Below are 23,172 nucleotides of genomic sequence, written 5' to 3'. Positions count from 1 at the left end.
GATCAGGAATAATGAGGAGGATTGTGACTGATAAAGTTGATCAAACAATCCTGCAGACAGAAGCAACACAGTCTGTGTGAAGAACAGTTTCAGAACAGACAACAGCATCTGAAAGAAGACTGTCTGAAGCTGCTTCATTGAGGAACCACATCTGTCTGAAACACCACAAACCAGCTCTGACTAAATACATTCATAAATTAATTCATTATTATTCAATTAAAATTAATTAATCTGAAACTGCCTGTATTTACAGTTGACTTCATGAAGAAATACCACATGATCTTTCTGAGTCTTACAGCTTTGATAAAACAGAGACACATTTGAACACATTTTCAGTCCAGAATGATTGAACTCTGTACATTAATTCCTCTAGAAGGTCTTGATCCTGACATTACAGTGTGTTGATTTCTACATCAGTATAGATCTGCTATGGAAGCAGTGCAGTGATATGATGAACAGCTCAGAGTTTCTCCATCATTAATATAACACAACTGAACACTTTTATCATCATATTTTGACACAAGGTCTGTCATATACACTGCTGCTGTTTCACTGAAAGACTTTGTGTTACTCACCACAGACGATAAGCCTGAAGAGTATGGATGCTGAATAATCTCTGGTCTTGATCTCTAGTTTATATAATCCAGAGTGTTCAGATCTGGTTTGTTGAATGGTGAGAGATCCAGTCAGAGGGTTCAGCTTCATTTGGGCTCTGAATTCATCAGTCCATTGAGGATTCTCACGGTTCTCTCCAGTCATTTCAGCTATGAGTTTCTCTCCAAACTTCCACTGTATTTTATCATCCTTCTGTATTTCAGTATCATAGTTCAGAGTGACAGGACGTCCCTTCAGCACTGATTTACTCCATGGTCCTGCAGCAGCACAGAAACAGAGAAATAGAGATCAGAAATCAGAAACAGAAAACTAACATCATCAGAAATGTGTAAAATCAACACTGATCATTTGCTCCACGTCTGTCACCTGCTGTCATTGATCAGTAAAACACTCACACAAAACTCCAGACACTCAAACCATAAGAACATGTAAGTAGCCAAATAAATTTTACAATAATGTGGATTATCTGAGTTCAGGAATATTCATTCAAATATTGACCAAAAATCACCCAATTTGCAGCGTCACAGTGTGTCAATGGACATGATTTGTTTTAGGCTATCTGTTACTTTGGACGTTACCTATATTGTTCATGGCATGTTCAGGCAAGATAAGCAGTTCATAGAAACTGTTAGATGTGTGTGTCGACTGCACACTGTGACGACAGTAACTGACATACAGTTGAGCTCAAACGTTTACATACCGCTTTCAGAATATGCAAAAATGTTAATCGTTTTAACATCATGGAAATTGCATGTTTTTTATTTAGTACTTAATAAACTATTTCACATGATGGATGTTTATGTAAAGTCCACAAGACAAAAAAAATAAATAAAAAAAATTATATTTTATATATATATATATATATATATATATATATATATATATATATATATATATATATATATATTAGTGTTGGTTGTCTGAAATAACTGTCCGGAGGTTCTGCAAATATCGCCCCCAAGAGAACAGAATTTCCTTGAAAGGGAGTTTGTTGAGACTCACAAGCTGTTTGAGATGTTTGAGAGGCGGCTTGTGCACGACATAGGAAGTCCAATTCTTTTCCGCTAACCAGTGTTGGAAATCTCAGAAGCATAGACCAGGAGACTTTGTGATCTCTTGAAGCAGAAGTTACTCTTTATTGAGAAACATGCTGTGCGTCGCTGTAGTCATCCAAAATCTAACTAAGGCAGTGTACATTGAAGTTTATATACATTTAGTGGGCAGTGTTTAGGGATAGAGACAAAGCACCAGGGAGACAACCGTAAACAAAGCATGCAAATGAAGTATTCAGGTATAGGAACCTGCCCCAGACGCTAGAGTGCCACAAGTCCTAATCCAATCAGCATACCTATTCAAAGAATGGGACAGGGGCTCCAAGAGCCATTAATGACAAAAGGTGAGAATCTCAGTAATCTGACTCGTTAGACATACAATAAAGAGAACAGGAACTGGCAGAAACCTCTTGCTGGAAACTTTGCTGAACAGAATCATTCATCTAATGCTGTCATCTTTACCTTAAAATGCTAAATACAATGTACTTCACCTTAGTATTTCAGGTGATGTTATGTCAGGACGTAGGATCATCAGATCTTAAACAGATTCTTAAATTTGTAACCCCACACCGGTTCTTTCGGACAGTTTGTTTCAATTAACCGGTTCCAAAAAACGATTAACTGAAACAAACAAATAAATGAACCGGTCCAAAAAAAGAAAAAAAAAACCCACCAGCTATCTTACATCATCACATAATGACGTCATTACATGTCACGTCAATACACTCATACACATTCAAATAAAGTGATTTGTAATCATAACCTCAGTTAAATAATAATTGTCATAATCTTAAATAGGTTTCTTACATTTATGTTTTGCAAAAGCAATACAGTGTCTGAAAGAAACGGTTTTCAGGTGTGTACTGGTGATTCAGGATCAGTTCTAACCGCGGTAACAGTATGAGTATGTGTAAGTGTGCTGATCTGAGAACTGCTGCAATCTGAATATAGTCGACAAAACTAAAAAAGTTGAAGCATGTAGCCTATATATGTTTAACTTATGATTGTTAATCTTTATGTTCATAATATATGGTATTTGGTGTTAAAATATTACTTGGCTCATGGTGCTAATATGCTAAAGCTACTGTAGCTAATATACTTCTTAATTGTTGTTTAACGATCATTGGTAAATGAATTCTAAGACTGAATGTATCATTGACTACAATAGTGTTACAGTGAAGATACAGAAACCAGGTGGATTTGATATGGGCAATTCCACGCAAATGTCAACTTTACCATGAAAAAAAAAAGTTTTAACCAAAAGAACAAAACCCTTTTTAAATTGTCCATTTAGGTCTGTAATATACTGTAATAATGTGCTCTAACAGAAATTTTAAGAAAATTGCCTTGTTTATCCACAATATATGTGGTAAGCAACAATGCTTAAATTAAATTTTCAACCAACCATATTTCATGCTTTCAAAAAAGGGATCAAAGACCCACCCTTTTTAAACTTTATTTTAACAGTAAGCATTGTGTAGAAAGATGGAGGCATGCCTGAGAAATAAATACACTCATTTAGTCATAACAGCACTGCCTGTTGAATTTATAAGGGCTGGAATAAAGAGGTCATGACGCTTCAGTGCTCTGTCACGTCCGTAACGTTTTAAAGATTAAGTTTATGTCATATAACAATTATAAATGCAAATAACTTGAAACTTTATATGCAAAGCTAAATTATGTTTATGCTTATTAGGATCAACAATTAATTTCACTACGTTGCTCTGAACAACCATAATAAGCGTTACGGACGTGACCGTTACGGACGCTTCATATTAAATCCTATGAGTTTGCTTCTTTATATTGCTGTCATCTGTTTCAGGCTTATCATATCAGAAAATATCCAATAATCGCAATACTCTTTGTGCTTTGTTAGTTTTAATATGAAAAAGGTTTAACTTTCAAATTCAGTCGATTTTATAACAAAATTCAAGCAATAGATGTCGCTCTTTAATAGCCTATGGCGCGTGACAGATTAGCTACTGCAGCGCCTGTAAGCGGCGGATCAGGCGCACATGAACCGATCTTCTCTTCCTCTTGGCAGGTGGGCGTACACGGTGCGAATTCTGATGGTCGGAAGAGTTTATCTGAAGAGGTGATATATGACACGATTTTTCGACCTGCCGATTTCCGAAGCAATCGCACAAAGTTCAGTGTGTGTATGTGTGTGTGAGCATGCAAGCGGAGCGCGAGCTCAAATCAGAATAGCCTTTGACATGCTGGATAGAAAATAGGCCTATGTGAAATAAGGTTTTTTTTTTTTCTCGAGTAGTTGTTCAAGCCATAAGTGTACTAATCACATTGATTAGTTGATTATTCACATTCACACACATAGGGCTTGCCATAAAGAACCGGCAAAAGAAATGATTATGAATTTGACCAAAAAAAAAAAAAAAAAAAAAGGCGACATTTTAATTTTTTTTTTTTTTTTTTTTTTTTTTTTTAAATAATCTAATGTTTTCTAAATCAGTGTCGGCTGCAAAGTGTTGACATTGGTGACTCTCATCATCTTCGCTGTGGATGTGCAGAATGCACTTTTCATTACATAATAAGAGAGTAGCCCATTTCTTTTCGTTTTTAATTATTTAGTTTAAAAGAAGACATTTCGAGCTTTCTATAGATATTTTTCTCGTGTCTGTGAGGCAAGCAGCCTATACGCTGAGTTTCGGTTCATTTATAAGACGCGCTCCAGATCAAGTGATCGCGCCCGCGCATCCATATTTGCTGCTTATTTATTAAATCAAGGCAGTTGGTTGATGAAACATTGATTAAAATTAAGATACAATTTTTACAAAACGAAATTCACTTTAAAGAAGGCTTTCTACAAAACAAAACTTAATGAAGCGATCAAAATCATGTCTGACCTACTCCATGTCTCCAGATGTAATGCGCATCTTATTCTATCTTAGTCATGCTGTTCACTTGTCTTAATAAAATAGATGAAATTAAAAATAAATATTATAATATGGTTATTTAAACATAAATATGAAATTAAATATGTTTTCTTTAATGGCTACCAATACGTATAGTACAGTACAGAGAAATTTCATGTCTTGATCAAGAGCGGATCAAGCAGTGTGTACCATGACAGGGTTGTCTGAAGATGATATTTTACAGCGGATCGCCCAAGAGCTACAGTTATCAGGTTAAAAAATTTATTATGCTTCTATTAATTAAGCAATCCGACTCGACTCATGATCCACTCTTGATCACGACATGACATTTCTCTGTACTACTGTACTTTGGTAGCCATTAAAGAAAACGTATTTAATTTCATATTTATGTTTAAATATGCCTATTATAATGTTATTTATTTTTTTAATTTGCGCAATACATCTGGAGACATGGGGCCCTACGATCTAAACGCAAAGTGTAAAGCGCACGGCGTGTCCAAATCCACTTTTGCTATTTTAAAGACGGAAAAACGGTCCGTGCGCCGGGGTGCATTTTTGAAATGGGTTGTCCCTATTCTCTTAATGAGTAATGGGCGTAACGTTCAATAAACCAATCAGTGTCATCTCCCATTCCCTTTAAGAGCGAGATGCGCTCGCGCCATGGCAGATTGCTATTTACATGGCGGAATTTGTTGGCGGAAAAGCTGGAAAAGCCACATACAGCCACCCCAGACCTAACGCCAGCGGAGGACATCTCCTTTATTATGCCTCCTCCGTCTTTCGATTTTTTGGCCGAGCAGGTAGGCTACGCAATTTGGCTGAACAATTCGAAAATACGTAACTGAGGAGTTCAACGAGTGATGTTTTGCTGAAATTACCTGTTAAGTGGCCAGTCAATCTTTCAGTCGTCTGCGTTGGATGCAGGCTTTCAAATAGCTCCGCGTGATGAGTATTGGCACGATTGTTCAATTAATTAGCCTATTTCGTTCATCATTATAACTATTAATAGGCTGAATTGAAAATAGGTAGCCTAATTCTAATACACGCAATGACTATTCATCATTACATTTTTATATTTATGTAGCCTACACAATAATATTATTTTACACTGTAATCCTTTTGTTTTTAATATTTGGCATGTTTGTGTGATGCGCATCCCTGTGTGTAATAAGCAAAGTCAACACGCACTGTGGACGCGCCCAGAGGCGCAGTTTCTACCAACGCGCTCTAACAAAAAAAAATTGACTTTAGACTTTAGACCAGGTTTGAGTTGGTCTATGGCGCAGTCTATTTTCAGCTCCTTAAAATGGCAATGCGCCTGAACACACCTCTTTTTTAGACCAGCACGCCCATGGCGCAAATGCATTTACTAATTTAAGGACGTGGCGCTGAACGGGAAAACGCGAACGGCGCCGGACGCAAACTAGCAAACACACTTGCGCTGCGCCTTGCGTCGCATTGCGCCGGGTGTATTATGGGGCCCATGGAGTGGGTCAGACATGATTTTGATCGCTTCATTAAGTTTTGTTTTGTAGAAAGCCTTTCTTTAAAGTGAATTTCGTTTTGTAAAAATTGAATCTTAATTTTAATCAATGTTTCATCAACAAATTGCCTGGATTTAATAAATAAGAAGCAAATATATTCATGGATGCGCGGGCGCGATCACTTGATCTGGAGCGCGTCTTATAGGCGAAATGAACCGAAACTCAGCATAGGCTGCTTGCCTCACAGACACGAGAAAAATATCTATAGAAAGCTCGAAATGTCTTCTTTTAAACGAAATAATAAAAACTAAAAGAAATGGGCTACTCTCTGATTATGTAATCCGAATGAAAAGTGCATTCTGCACATCCACTGCGAAGATGATGAGAGTCAGCAATGTCAACTTCATCTTTGCAGCCGACACTGATTTAGAAAACATTAGATTGAACCTAATGTAATTGAACCTAACATAAAAAAAAAAAAACAATCAAAATGTCTCCTTGCTGGGTTTTTTTTTTTTTTTTTTTTTTTTTCACATTTATAATTTCTTTTGCCAGTTCTTTGGCAAGCTTTATGCATGCGCTTGAGTCCTATATAAATGCTAATTATAATATTCTCTCCAGTATTTAAGTAATTAAATGTGATAGTCAACTAATGGCTTGAACAACTATAGTCGATGAAGGGAAAAAAAAAACTTATAGGCCTATTTTATCTAGCATGTCAAAGGGTAGGCTATTCTGATTTGAGCTCGCGCTCTGCTCGCATGCTCACACACACTGAACTTTGTGGATTGCTTCGGAAATCGGCGGGTCGAAAAATCGTGTCGTATAGCCTATCACCTCGTCCGTGCGATTTTCAGATAAACTCACTCGTGACGTGGACATACTATCTTCTATCTTCCGTCAGAATTCGCACCGTGTAGCCTACACCTTCCTTTACAGAACGAAATATGAACATCAAAAGGTAGGCCTATGATACAGTACAACTTAGAGCATTGTGTCTCATAGGACACTTCCCTCGGGAATTGGGATGTCGCGTTTTTACCTGCTGGTTAAAAAATGAACGGCCTAGCCTTGATCACAATCCGTGCGATCAAGCTAACAAAATAGGCTAATAACATTGCAATAATTTTGACTTGAAATAAAGTTTGATCATTTTGACTCAAGACTCCGCTTTAAACTTTGAAACTAGCCGAAAACCGTGGGTTCATTCATACACAAAACTGACATGATTGCGATTGGCAATAGTGTAGGCTACGTCAATCGGTCCACCTGTGGGGAAAACTTGCGATTTTAAACTGCTTTATGATAAACATTAATATTTGTCAATGTATTTTAGCAAGCAGTTCTGTAAGAAGGAAAATCATGGTCTCTAAATTGATTCTTGAACGCACACGCTTGTCAACATGAGAAATAGGTCTAATCCATAACCTTTTGCAATACAGAGTATAAAGTTGTAAAAAGTTTAGTAAAAAGTTAATAAATTGTGGGGTCTTACCATACTGGTATCCCAGATTTCAATATTTGGTGGTTTAAATGCCTGCTTGAGGTCTCTGTGAAAGTTTTAAAGCGGTTTTTAAAGCAGTCTTCTGTGCCGCTTTCAGACCGGTCACGTCCGTAACGGAAAACTGTCACATCCGTAACGTTGTTTTTTCCTCATTAATGCGAACACGAAAAATGAAATAAAATTATTATTTTATGCTCTGTGGAGAGCCAACCCTTCTTCATTCGGTGGGCAGTATTACTTTTGGTTTGCTCAATGTAATTCACAGAATTCGTAAAAAATATGTTGTCACCCAAAACTATAGTGACTTTTTTTGTCACGTCCGTAACGCTGTATATTTTCCTCATCTAAAATATAAAACAGTTGTATAGTCTGACATTTTTCTAATGTCTGGACTCCTTTAGTAAGGGATTATGAATATACAAATAGACGGTTCAATATGTTGCTATTAAATGCATTCTTAGAGCGTTTATATTTCAAGTTTTGACTCCAAATGTCACGTCCATAACGCTGGAACACACAATATGCAGTGATTTATTCACACATTTATTGTGTTTATTAACACAACTACATAAGATTAATGTTTTAAATAAAAATAAATAATAACAAAATTATAGATCAGGGATAGTCAACATCAGTTCTGGAGTGCCGCTGTCCTGCAGAGTTTAGCTCCAACCCTGATAAAATAAAAAAACTCACCTGTCTATAGTATTAGTAATCCTGAAGACACACTATTAGCTTGTTACTTGTGTTTGATTAGGGTTCAAGCTAAACTGCACTCCAGGACCGACATTGCCCATCCATGTTATAGAAATATTAACATAAATGGCCAGTAGGAGGCAGGGAGTTCATTCAAACTTCTCGTTCAAATCAGGAATTTATTAATGAAACACTGCTGTGTTGCTCAGAGATGAGCGAAGCTGTTCTGATGTGACTTTGATTGATTCTCCTTTCATCAAAATATAAACATAAACATTTGCAATCACTAATATTGGGGAAAACACTCTTGCTGATGTGAAGGCTATTGCTTAACTTATTTTGTAATCTGTGTTAAAATGTGATCAAATTCATAAACCAACACCCTTGTCAATGACTATACATGGAAGACATCTATAAATCTGTTTACAGGAAAACAATACATGACAAAATATGCACAGTTTACAATTATGAGCAACATAAAATGATCTAAACCAGTGGTTCCCAAACTTCTCAGAGTGGATTACCTCTGAGACATTTACCATCTTCTGCGTACCCCCTCTCTTCCACTTAGATTGTACATTTTCCATTAAGAGACAATATTTGCCCCCTAAATTGACTTTCTAGTAGGGCTGCACGATTAATCGCATGCTATTCTCACGCGCATTTCGTCAGTAAAGCCGGTTCCCTGATTACCGCTAAATCGCCATCACCTGCTTTCAAATGGAGCGGCATTTAATAGACAGAGCCGTAGTTCACGGACAAGCCACGCAATATCACGTTCATATCGCAGATGAATCGCCTGCGATAATGAACGTGATATTGCGTGGCTTGTCCGTGAACTACGGCTCCGTCTATTAAAAGGCGCTCCATTTGAAAGCAGGTGATGGCGATTTAGCGGTAATCAGGGAACCGGCTTTACTGACGAGACACGCGTGACAATCTCATGCGATTAATCGCCCAGCCCTACTTTCTAGTGCAGTTTTTAATCTTTATGAATACCTTTACAACATTAATAATGTTTTAAATTAAAAAATGTTCAGCAGAGAAACATGCAATGCTAAAAACGTGAAACGTGATTATTTTAAAAACTTAAACCGGCAGTAGATGGCGGTAAGTCACTGTCTTAGTGCGTGATCATCGAGTCATTCATTCAAAGAAGCTAGTGGCTGTGTTAATGCATTAATTATTGAATCATGACTTTCACGAACGATTCGTTCAAAGTTGCAAATTCGTTCTTGAAACACTGCTGTGTTGTAATCCTGCTGTTTTCATTGCAAAATAGAGCAAATACTGACAACCATAGGCGCCGATTTATGTTTCTGCCGGTGGGTGCCCAGTAAGCCACCTCCCCCCCCCCCCCCGAGACGAAATAGAAGACTTGGAGAAGACGTTGAAGGACAAAAAGCGACGCAAAGAATTAACACTGGCAGAGCTAGATAGGATAGAAGACGACAAAGATGAGGTCAGTACGAAAAAGACTCAATGGGCAGTTAACAGTTTTAGTGACTTTCTGCGCCAAAGACAGAACAATTGTGATGTGGAGACCTACTCTGGTTCTCTTTTAAATGAGACATTGCAGGAGTTTTATGATCTGTTCAGTCTACTGCTGGACGTGAATACAGTGTAGCAAGTTTGATGTGTCTCAGAGCAGGTATAAACACTGATTTTTTTTTCTCCTTTTTTTCCATTTAATTTAATGCATTTCAATGTAATGTGTCTTTATATTTATAGTAAACGGTGGTCAGAGACGCCAGTTTTATTTCACACTCTACATAATTAATGTAAATAAATGATATGATTAGTTCAAATAAAGATTGCCTCGTCTCTATCAGTGTTGCCTGTCATTCATAAATAATTGTAATAAATTCATTAAAGAATCATTAAGTTAGCCTATGTTATCTAAATCATATACTTCAAAGAAAACTTCAAAGAAGAGACGCACACAGTGCAGGGATTGCGCACGCATCTCTCTCTCTCTCTCTCTCTGATCTTTCTCTTTCAGTTCTCTGTCTCTCTCTTTTAATAATGAATTTAAATAAATGTGATAATTCGTTAAAATAAAAGCAATCCGATGGCTCTACTTTATTTAAAGCGGACGGAGTGCTAGAACTAACGAGCCGTAACTTAAGAAAATAACCTTCATTTTTACCCGTCAGTAAAAAAATGACACTGTAAACAACAGTTACAGCTTTAACTAGTTTTTAACTTGGCAAATAACCAAGGTATAAGCGGGATAATCCACGGCCGTTTCGCGTCGAGTGGTTCTTCGCCTCTACGTCGTGCATTAAAATCCTTTAATGCATGGCTAGCCGGGGATTATCCTTTACTTAAATGTAATTCATGAACAAATATATTAGCCTAGTAAGGTAGTTTTCATGTTATATTCTCTTGTGCAAAAGACAGGAATAAAAGAGACAACAAGCAAGCATATTATTATTACTAATATTATTGTATGAATACTAAAAATATCTAACAGTAACATAACAGGTATAGACGAGCCAGGCACACATAAGAGTGATGTTGTGAGGCCGCTGTGTTTTGCGGTGCCAGGTCCAGTGGTGCATTAAAGATGAATATAACAATGATGGATCGTCAGACAGGCACAAACTGTGACAGGTTGTTGTTAGGATGGTGAATTTAACAATAAAAGATTGTCCAGGTAGACGTATATACCGGTGACAGGTGGAGTTGCAGGCACATATAGATTATAACGGTGTCCTGCCACAGAAAGAGTTTACCCCAGCTCAGAAATTGCCAGCTGTGATGTTATCTTCTCCTGTATGAGTGTGAGCATCAGTAGCCATGAGTCGCATTGAAGTGATGTCATCTCCCTTTCTTCCATTGATTGGCTAGAGGAGGAGCTGTCAATCTAGAACTAGTGGACCAATAGTGGAGCTTAAAGGGATCCCTTGGTGTTCAGACTTGTATGGCTTAATACAACATAATTGATGTCTCTTACTGAAATATGTAGTAGAAAACCCATGAAAGATTTACGTTATTTAAAAAAATCCATAACGTATTCGGACAGTGGGTGGCGCCATTTTGTTTGCGTTCTATGGCGATGACGTCAAATGGTTGCTCTCGGTGAGCTACTTGCATTACTCTATGGCTATTTTTACCGCAACACACCACAGAATATAATATATGATGCCACATTCTGCAGGTTTTGCTTGTAATTCTCAGCCGATGAGCCACAAGAGAAGCGATGTAAGTCTTTACTGCTTTACTAGCGATAATAAGAGGAGAAAAGAATGGGAAGTTATGAAGAAGATGAGACGGATATAAATCCGATCACTCAAACCACATTTCAGGAGGCAGTCTGGGACACATTCCAGTAAAAACCTGAACAGGTATGAATGCATCTGGTTGTTAAAAACCGGAGCGCAAAATTGGTGAGGATGAAATGTATGGTGTGTAAAAATCGCCAGATTAACACCTGAATGTATACAAACAGTTAAACATGCTGATAACATGCTGCTGTTTATGTGATCACAGATATCTCGTGCATCAGCGCACGCAAGCTTCGAGTCAGTCTGTCTCAATCGAGATGTGTTATAGGTTCGTCAGTCTCCACGACAAGCATGGCATTTGGTTAAAGCATACACTTATAAATATATATAGCCTATATATTATACACTTTACCGCTAGTAAAGCAGTAAAGACTTACATCGCTTCTCTTGTGGCTCATCGGCTGAGAATTACAACCAAAAGCTGCAGAATGTGGCATCATATATTATATTCTGAGGTGTGTTGCGGTAAAAATAGCCATAGAGTAATGCAAGTAGCTCACCAAGAGCAACCATTTGACGTCATCAACATAGAATGCAAACGAAATGGCGCCACCCACTGCCCGAATATGTTATGGATTTTTTTAAATAACGTAAATCTTTCATGGGTTTTCTACTACATATTTCAGTAAGAGACATCATTTATGTTGTATTAAGCCATACAAGTCTGAACACCAAGGGATCCCTTTAAGCCCGGCCTAATTTACATGAAACTCGAACTGCAACATTTGGAAACGCAAGAGCAAAACGTAGAAAGAAGAGCAAAGAGAAAAACAGCACAAGTGCACAAAAGAGTAAAATATGAGCAGAAAATGTAAGAGAGCAGAAAGAAAAGAGTAATAAAAGCAAGGAAAACAACTTTTAATAACGCATAATCACAAGTTTAAGACTTGTGCAATATCATTTTTAATGTGTTTAAAGTTGATTAATACTTGTTATTTTTTTTTAAAATGTGCTTTAATTTTTTCGATATACGCTTATTATATTTTGATCCGTAACCACGTTCTTTGCCATTCTGATAATTTTGCATTATTTTTTTTTAAGTTTGTGCTATATATTTTTACATGTGTTTTTAAATTTTTGATTTACGCTTATTATTTTTTGATCCGTGACCACAATACTATTGGCGGGAATCTGATCCCATAAGCCTGTCTACGTTCATGCTGTGTGTTTGAGTTACTAGAGTAACATATACTTCGATATACTGGTTTATTTCAAATTGGAGGGACTGACAGGAATGTCCGAAAGTGAGTAACTTTAGACAATTGTGGATCAGTGCTGACTTGAGACATGAACTGTTTCGAACGATCCAGTCCGATTTGGTGAACTGGTTCGACCGGTTCACTTAAAAGAACCGGTTTAAAAGAATGATTTGTTCACGAACCGTACATCAGTGTGTGCGTTTTTGGTGTGAATGCAAAACTTGCAGGAATAACTAAAATTATGCATGATAACCTGGTTGTGTCAACAGACGATGATCGTGTATCAAAGATAGCCAGAGTTATTGTCAAAAGCATAAAATCTTGGCAATATTAAGAGGATTTGGTATTTCCAATTAATGTAGGCCTTCTAGTCTTATTATTACTATTAGGTTAGGCTTATTTTACTATTCAATTAATATTATAATAAATTTGCTCTGCAATAATATCATAGTGCATCACTGCATGACTGACCTGCTGTGAGGACAATAAAAGATTAGGATATTACCCATCTTTAAAATTTTTTTTTATTTTTTATTTTTTTTTTTTTTTATATTAGGTCTATTATACAATGAATTATAGGCCTATAATTAAAATTATTAAGAGTGTAGGCTATAATATTTACTAACACTTAGGGGTGTTCGATTCCAGGTTTTTTGGAGTCGACTCCGATTCCCGACTCCCACTGTGGGAGTCGATGGAATCGACTCCTCGACTCCATTTACTGTACATTAAAACAGGGTCGTAAATAAGCCAAGATGGCAGTCCTTACACACTTAATTTATTTTTCCCCAAAGCGAAGCCTTAAAATCCCCTCATTAAAACAACACGCGTTTAGTGAAACTGTCCAAATTAGTCAAATTTAGAGATGACTTGAGTAGCCTATCAATATTGATAATTGCCAATACCTAATTTTACAGAGAGAAAAGTCACGAAAAACATCTGTGGTCGAATATTATGTCAGAAATAAATAAACAAGAAAGCAGTGATTCTTTAATTAATTCATCTCATTATAATGGTCGGGGGATGGCGCTAAACACACATGATCATTGTTTTAAAAGTGCTTGGACACGAGAGTTAAAGATATAAAATTAATACAATATATAAAAATACATACAATATATAAAAATACATACAATGTACACTTATTAATGTGTTTATTGTTTATGTGAGTTTATTATATTTATTTATGGTTAGTTTAATGAACACGGTTAACTATGGAAAATCAAATATATATTTATTGCAATAATATAAGCTACAATACTAAAGCTGACACGAGGTATGTACAATTACAAACTAAAGTCACTATGACTGTTATCTGTTTCTAAAGTAAGCTACATACACGAGACAAAGTTTCTGCGACAGCTCTCTGACGCGATTCGTCAGTGTCCGAATTCCTCGCTTCATTTCGTTCACTGCTTAGTGCACTTAACCATAGACATTATGCACTTAACTGCCATGCATTATGAAGGCTATGGATTCGAGAATCAGTAAACAAGTGAACGATTCCGGACACAGCAACAGAGTCGACACCGAGAGTCGATTCCTGTGCTGGAGTCTACCCCGACTCTAGGGCTATTCAGAGTCGACTCCCCATCACTACTAACACTGCAGTCAATGAAAATTAAGAGCATCTTTACTTCAAGCACCGACTTTAAAAAAAAATAACCTGTTTAACACAAAATACTATTCTTCTCATTTGTTTCACTAGCCTATACAGCCACAGGAGAAATAATGGAATAAATTAAGACAGTTATATACTGTAATAACAGTAACTTAATTTATTTCATCATTTCTCTTGTCAGCATATGTTGAAATTAATCTCTTTAATTAAATGCAGCATCAGACAGATCTGTCACTTTTTACTTTCACTTTCTGTAGTAAATACTGACTTTTTCACCAGTATAACTCTTGCACAATGTTTGCTTGTTGTTTCTTGTGTGATATCCATTAACTCCCCTTCTTGTTTTAAAACAACCCGATGCAGGTGACCCAAGGCAACGACAGTCAGTTTTCATCAGCGCTAGATCTTTGGTGTCAGTGTCCCTACCCTAATGCTGCTCAGAGGTGACACAGGTCTGTCCACTTTCACAGCAGACATCTGAACAGACATTATCTACTGCAGGCTTTTGAGCTGCATTGTGTTTTTACAGTGAAACCTGAGCAGACCATATCAGTCACTGGAATTATCCCAGTGCTCCCAAATGGCCACTCCAGGCCTGCATGGACTCCTATATGAACTAAATCAGTCCAAAATGTGTTCTGCAACAAATATTTATTTTCAGAGTTTCTCAACTATTTTAAGTTGTAAAGTGAGCTGGAAAGTGTATGGCTTCAGCAGGCAGGTAGGTTATGTAATGACTGCACTGATTGATGCTTCTGCCCTCAACAGCACTCCATGTTTTTCCCAATGTAAGTCTGGGGAAATATGGAAATGCTACGTGTCATAACTGAGAGCCGTTGGGGCAGAAATGAGTCTGCATCAGGATTGTGTATATAAGAATATCATATATAGTTAGATTGTGAACACACTGATTGATTGATTTACTTTATGTTTGAATGTACACTAAGACAATTCACATTCATTTCTATAGCACATTATCCAATACAGATTGTTTAAAGCATCTTCACATCAAATAAAATGTCACGCACTAATTGGTCAGAGGGTTAGTTCTAGGGTTACAAAGGGGTGGAAATTTTCCGATAAATTTCCGGAAACTTTATACATGAACTTAACCTGGGGAATTTTGGAATATTCCAATTTGGAAACTTAACAGGAATTTATGGGAATTTATGGGAATTTACGGGAATTTATGAGAATTAGAAATTTTGGGAAATTTATAATATTTTTATAAAATGTATCATATATATATATATATATCATGTATTTGTTTGGTTATAACATTAAATAACAGTTATTTATTTTTTGCATTCAATTAATTCTAATTTAGTAAATATGTAAAATAAATATATTTTATTGCAGCAATTATCATGTGTTATTTATTTCAGTGTCACATGATCCTTCAGAAATCATTCTAATATGCTGATTTGATACTCAGTTATCATCATCATTGTTGGAAACAGTTGTGCTGCTGAACATATTTTTGGAACCTGTAATACTATTTTCAGGATTCACTGATTAATAAAAAGTTAAAAAGAACAGAATTTATTCAGAATAGAAATCTTTTCTAACAATATCACTTTAATGTCACTTTTTATGAATTTCACACATCCTTGCTGAATAAAAGTATTAATTTCTTTCAAAAAAAAAAAAAAAATAAAAAAATACTGACCCCAAGATTTTGAACGGTAGTGTATATTGTTACAAAAGATTTCTTTTTTAAATAAATGCTGTTCTTTAAATTTGATAATTAAGTATCAAATTAGCATGTTAGAATGATATCTGAATCATTCTGAATGATGAATAGTCAAAACGCATCAAGTTCACCTATGAAACATTCAACAACTAATTCCCCCTATCATTGACGACAGGTAATCTGGTGGTCTGTTTGTGCCCAAATACCATTTGTGTTGCTTTTTCAGAGCTTTAGTGAAGGGGAAAACAATCAATGAATAATTACTCATATTTCTGTCTGTTTACATACAAACCATCACACGCCTTAAGACTTCCAATGATCAAGTAAACAAGTCACATGACACTTTTAGACAGATGACACTTACCACTTGTTTGAGAAACATGAGCTCTAAAAACTATTGTGTAAAGTGCTCCTGTTTTCAGTGACAAAGCTGGACTAATGATGAATTTATATTTTAGAATAAATCTCAGTCTTTATAGGAGTTTGTCTATATTCATTAATATAAACATAAGTGTCATTTACTGTAGACATGCAAACTCTCTTGACATGTTCTTGTTTTCAGTTTAGAGTTTCTGTAGTCTATGATGATTAAATGAATGAAGAGCCCGGGCAGCCCAGATAAAACTTAAAATGACAGAAAAAGGAGAGCAGGATGATTTTAGGGCTGTTTCTGCTAAATTGCTCAAGCTTCAATAGCAGAAAAAACTACATGAACAAACACAAACAGACAATCAAAATATCTTAAATTTAGCATTTTAACTCCAAACAATCACACAAATCACTGATTACTGCACTAAATCAACCACAAGTAGAACTGCTAAAAGGGTAGAAATATTGATTGTGAAAAATTGTATTATACATTTAAACTGTACTGAACTACAATAAAGCTCAATGTTTTTCCTCTTGCTGTATCAGCTGTAATACTTACTGATTTGCTTTAGTAGTTCAGAGACTTTGCGACGATAGTAAAAAACACCAGCAGCTGCGACAGCTGAAAATACCAGCAGAACACCGACAACAATCCCTGCTACAGCACCTGGAGACAGACCTGGATCTGGAACTGGAACAGCTAAAGAGAGACAGACATTAGTGTGAATGAGTCTGATCTACAAAGCCGATTCCAAAAAAGTTGGGACACTGTACAAATTGTGAATAAAAACAGAATGCAATGATGTGGAAGTTTCAAATTTCAATATTTTATTCAGAATACAACATAGATGACATATCAAATGTTTAATCTGAGAAAATGTATAATTTTAAGGGAAAAATAAGTTTATTTTAAATTTCATGGCATCAACACATCTCAAAAAAGTTGGGACAAGGCCATGTTTACCACTGTGTAGCATCCCCTCTTCTTTTTATAACAGTCTGCAAACGTCTGGGGACTGAGGAGACAAGTTGCTCAAGTTTAGGAATAGGAATGTTGTCCCATTCTTGTCTAATACAGGCTTCTAGTTGCTCAACTGTCTTAGGTCTTCTTTGTCGCATCTTCCTCTTTATGATGCGCCAAATGTTTTCTATGGGTGAAAGATCTGGGGCCGTATTCACAAAACATTTTATCTTACCACTAAGAGTTCTCCTAAATAGCAGTAAAAGTTCTTAGCTAAGAGTTTTCTCTTAAAACCTATTCACAAAGCTGCTGAGACAAACTTTTACTAAGGAATAGAGAGAAGTCTTAAGCTAAGAGTAAGGGCGGGGTTGACCTCGTTGCTATGGAGTAAACACACAGTGATTGGCTGATGAGGGAGGAGTCAGCGATTTAATCATAGAAATATTGTAGAATGAGGTGTCATGTTTCCATATTAAAATAAAGGTTTTAAAGTACAAATGTTGCCCTGTTCAAATAAATATTTTTTAATAAAAATGTTGCCATAGTCAAAATAAAATGTTGCCATAAAGGTTTTAAAATGTAGGCTAAGTGTCACTAATTAAACCAGTATATACGGTTAATTGTCCACCTCTTGGATATCTGCATCTCAAAAGAATGCAGAATTCAAGTGACAAATTATGTTTTATAAACAAAGTTTGGGAGAAACACATTCAAACGGTCTTTCTAATCAGCTTGAGAGAAGGAATATATACACAGACGAGAGCCGGCTTGCCTATAGTTACTTCGACAGTTTTCTGCATCCCTCCGCCACCCTGTCCCTCACTCTCGGCTGGGGATACATATATACAGTATAGTCCAAAAGTTTGGAACCACTAAGATTTTTAATGTTTTTAAAAGAAGTTTCGTCTGCTCACCAAGGCTACATTTATTTAATTAAAAATACAGTAAAAAAACAGTAATATTGTGAAATATTATTACAATTTAAAATAACTGTTTTCTATTTGAATATATTTCACAAAGTAATTTATTCCTGTGATGCAAAGCTGAATTTTCAGCATCATTACTCCAGTCTTCAGTGTCACATGATCCTTCAGAAATCATTCTAATATGCTGATCTGCTGCTCAAGAAACATTTAATGTGTACAATTGTACAAAATATTTGTGTACGATATTTTTTTTCAGGATTATTTGATGAATAGAAAGTTCAAAAGAACAGTGTTTATCTGAAATCTAATCTTTTGTAACATTATAAATGTCTTTACTGCCACTTTTGATTGATTTAATGCATCCTTGCTGAATAAAAGTATTCATTTCTTTAATTTCTTTTCAAAAAAATAAAAATAAAAATTCTTACTGACCCCAAACTTTTGAACGGTAGTGTATAATGCTACAGAAGCTTTGTATTTCAGATAAATGCTGTTCTTTTGAACTTTTTATTCATCAAGGAATCCTGAAAAAAAAGTACACAACTGTTTTTAACACTGATAATAATAACAAATATTTCTTGAGGAGCTAATCATCATATTAGAATGATTTCTGAAGGATCATGTGACACTGAAGACTGGAGTAACGATGCTGAAAATTCAGCTTTGATCACAGGAATAAATTACTTTGTCAAATATATTTAAATAGTACACAGTTATTTTAAATTGTAATAATATTTCACAATATTACTGTTTTTTACTGTATTTTTAATTAAATAAATATAGCCTTGGTGAGCAGACGAAACTTTTTAAAAACATTAAAAATCTTAGTGGTTCCAAACTTTTGGACTGTACTGTATATATGAAGAAAAGGTTCATTTTATATATATATATATATATATATATATATATATATATATATATATATATATATATATACTCTATTCAATCATTTGTACGTGTGAACTCATGAAAACCACTGACACAGGTAATCAGACAATATTTATTTATTTGTTAAAGATTTATTTTTGGCGTCTCATCGTAGATTCAAATCTATAAATCAAAATGTATTGTATTTATGAAGAAAAGGTTCAGCACCCAAGGCTCTACCGCTATGCTTAATGGTGTTCAGTGTCTTTGGGTGGATTAGGACTGTTTGTGATTTGGTCTTAGTGACTTAGGAGTCCTCTTGACTACTCCTAACGTTTCACAGATTTAGGAGCTAGTTTTAGCGCTAAAATGCTTTGTGAAATACTCTGAGAGCTAAAATTTAGGACTCCTATAATTAGGACTGACACACCCATTATTTTTAAGAGTTTCTCCTAAATCGGCAAGTTAGGAACTACTTTTAGCCTTAAGATGTTTTGTGAATACAGCCCCTGGACTGCAGGCTGGCCATTTCAGTACCCGGATCCTTCTTCTACGCAGCCATGATGTTGTAATTGATGCAGTATGTGGTCTGGCATTGTCATGTTGGAAAATGCAAAAGGTCTTCCCTGAAAGAAAACGACGTCTGGATGGGAGCATATGTTGTTCTACAACTTGGATATACCTTTCAGCATTGACGGTGCCTTTCCAGATGTGTAAGCTGCCCATGCCACACACACTCATGCAACCCCATACCATCAGAGATGCAGGCTTCTGAACTGAGCGCTGATAACAACTTGGGTTGTCCTTGTCCTCTTTAGTCCGGATGACATGGCGTCCCAGTTTTCCAAAAAGAACTTCAAATTTTGATCCGTCTGACCACAGAACAGTTTTCCACTTTGCCACAGTCCATTTTAAATGAGCCTTGGCCTAGAGAAAACGCCTGCACTTCTGGATCATGTTTAGATATGGCTTCTTGTTTGACCTATAGAGTTTTAGCCGGCAACGGCGAATGGCACGGTGGATTGTGTTCACCGACAATGTTTTCTGGAAGTATTCCTGAGCCCATGTTGTGATTTCCATTACAGTAGCATTCCTGTATGTGATGCAGTGCCGTCTAAGGGCCCGAAGATCACGGGCATCCTGTATGGTTTTCCGGCCTTGACCCTGAATCTTTGGATGATATTATGCACTGTAGATGATGATAACTTCAAACTCTTTGCAATTTTTCTCTGAGAAACTTCTTTCTGATATTGCTCCACTATTTTTCGCCACAGCATTGGGGGAATTGGTGATTCTCTGCCCATCTTGACTTCTGAGAGACACTGCCACTCTGAGAGGCTCTTTTTATACCCAATCATGTTGCCAATTGACCTAATAAGTTGCAAATTGGTCCTCCAGTTGTTCCTTATATGTACATTTAACTTTTCTGGCCTCTTATTGCTACCTGTCCCAATTATTTGGAATGTGTAGCTCTCATGAAATCCAAAATGAGCCAATATTTGGCATGACATTTCAAAATGTCTCACTTTCAACATTTGATATGTTATCAATATTCTATTGTGAATAAAATATAACTTTATGAGATTTGTAAATTATTGCATTACTTTTTTATTCACAATTTGTACAGTGTCCCAACTTTTTTGGAATCGGGTTTGTATAACAAACACTATAAACATTAACACTATATAACCTGAGTGAAGATCTGATACTATAATGATAAAGAGTCATTAGTGTGAATGAGTCTGATCTATAACAAACACTATAAACATCAGCACTATATAACCTGAGTGAAGATCTGATACTGTAATGATAAAGACAGTCATTAGTGTGAATAAGTCTGATCTATAACAAACACTATAAACATCAGCACTATATAACCTGAGTGAAGATCTGATACTGTAATGATAGTCATTAGTGTGAATGAGTCTGATCTATAACAAACACTATAAACATCAGCACTATATAACCTGAGTGAAGATCTGATACTGTAATGATAGAGAGTCATTAGTGTGAATGAGTCTGATCTATAACAAACACTATAAACATCAGCACTATATAACCTGAGTGAAGATCTGATACTGTAATGATAGTCATTAGTGTGAATAAGTCTGATCTATAACAAACACTATAAACATCAGCACTATATAACCTGAGTGAAGATCTGATACTGTAATGATAGAGTCATTAGTGTGAATGAGTCTGATCTATAACAAACACTATAAACATCAGCACTATATAACCTGAGTGAAGATCTGATACTGTAATGATAGTCATTAGTGTGAATAAGTCTGATCTATAACAAACACTATAAACATCAGCACTATATAACCTGAGTGAAGATCTGATACTGTAATGATAAAGAGTCATTAGTGTGAATGAGTCTGATCTATAACAAACACTATAAACATCAGCACTATATAACCTGAGTGAAGATCTGATACTGTAATGATAAAGAGTCATTACTGTAAATGAGTCTGATCTATAACAAACACTATAAACATCAGCACTATATAACCTGAGTGAAGATCTGATACTGTAATGATAAAGAGTCATTACTGTAAATGAGTCTGATCTATAACAAACACTATAAACATCAACATTATATAACCTGAGTGAAGATCTGATACTGTAATGATAAAGAGTCATTAGTGTGAATGAGTCTGATCTATAACAAACACTATAAACATCAGCACTATATAACCTGAGTGAAGATCTGATACTGTAATGATAAAGAGTCATTACTGTAAATGAGTCTGATCTATAACAAACACTATAAACATCAGCACTATATAACCTGAGTGAAGATCTGATACTGTAATGATAAAGAGTCATTACTGTAAATGAGTCTGATCTATAACAAACACTATAAACATCAACATTATATAACCTGAGTGAAGATCTGATACTGTAATGATAGTCATTAGTGTGAATAAGTCTGATCTATAACAAACACTATAAACATCAGCACTATATAACCTGAGTGAAGATCTGATACTGTAATGATAAAGAGTCATTAGTGTGAATGAGTCTGATCTATAACAAACACTATAAACATCAGCACTATATAACCTGAGTGAAGATCTGATACTGTAATGATAAAGAGTCATTACTGTAAATGAGTCTGATCTATAACAAACACTATAAACATCAGCACTATATAACCTGAGTGAAGATCTGATACTGTAATGATAAAGAGTCATTACTGTAAATGAGTCTGATCTATAACAAACACTATAAACATCAACATTATATAACCTGAGTGAAGATCTGATACTGTAATGATAAAGACAGTCATTAGTGTGAATGAGTCTGATCTATAACAAACACTATAAACATCAACACTATATAACCTGAGTGATAAAGAAAGTCATTATTTATCAGATCTACTGTATTTACAGGTGTCAGACAAGCATTTTAGATAATAAGGTTCTGGGTGAGAAGTTATGAATTATTTACAGACAGCTGATAAACAATCATTACATTAATTAATAGTCTTGAGTTACTCACGGCTGACAGTCACAGTGAATCTCTTTTGTAGAGTCTGTTTGCTGCTGCTGATCTTCACTTTATAAACTCCAGAGTCTGTGATTCTGATGTTTGTGATGGTCAGAGATCCGGTCTGATTATCCAGCTTTAGTCTGTCTCTGAATCTCTCATCAGGATCATATAATGGTGATCTCTTGGCCTCTAGATCTTGTTTAGCTATGAGTTTTCCTTCATCTCCAAACCTCCACACTATCAGCTCTTTTCCGTGTGTTTCAGTATCAGTCTGAAGAGTGACAGATTCTCCCTCCGTCTCTGATACAATCTTCGTTTCACCTTTAAAAGCTTCAATAACAGCTGGAGACTCTGCATGAGACAGATTCACAGATATTAAACATTAAACAGTTACTGGCACTAGAATATTACCTTTAACAGACAATTATCTCATGGTTACTACAGAACCATATATTAATTAGTTTATGATATCCATCCATCCATCAAGTGCTGCTGTATATAAT

General features: G+C 35.7%; 1 protein-coding gene across 2 annotated transcripts in view; it reads right to left on the bottom strand.

Annotated features, from left to right (window-relative positions):
• The window catches only part of LOC137017033 (uncharacterized), a 71,421-nt gene that overhangs the window by 20,460 nt on the left and 27,789 nt on the right, over positions 1–23,172 (bottom strand). For both annotated transcript variants that reach the window (XM_067380930.1, XM_067380929.1), the window contains exons 3-5: positions 22,679–23,020; positions 16,977–17,117; positions 576–872 (exon numbers count right to left, since the gene is read on the bottom strand). In XM_067380930.1, coding sequence (XP_067237031.1) covers positions 576–872; positions 16,977–17,117; positions 22,679–23,020 — 780 coding nt within the window. The remainder of the gene's footprint in view (positions 1–575; positions 873–16,976; positions 17,118–22,678; positions 23,021–23,172) is intronic.

This window comes from Chanodichthys erythropterus, chromosome 3 (assembly GCF_024489055.1).
Source record: "Chanodichthys erythropterus isolate Z2021 chromosome 3, ASM2448905v1, whole genome shotgun sequence".
Lineage (NCBI taxonomy): Eukaryota > Metazoa > Chordata > Actinopteri > Cypriniformes > Xenocyprididae > Chanodichthys > Chanodichthys erythropterus.
This window is presented reverse-complemented; position numbering and strand designations above follow the sequence as displayed.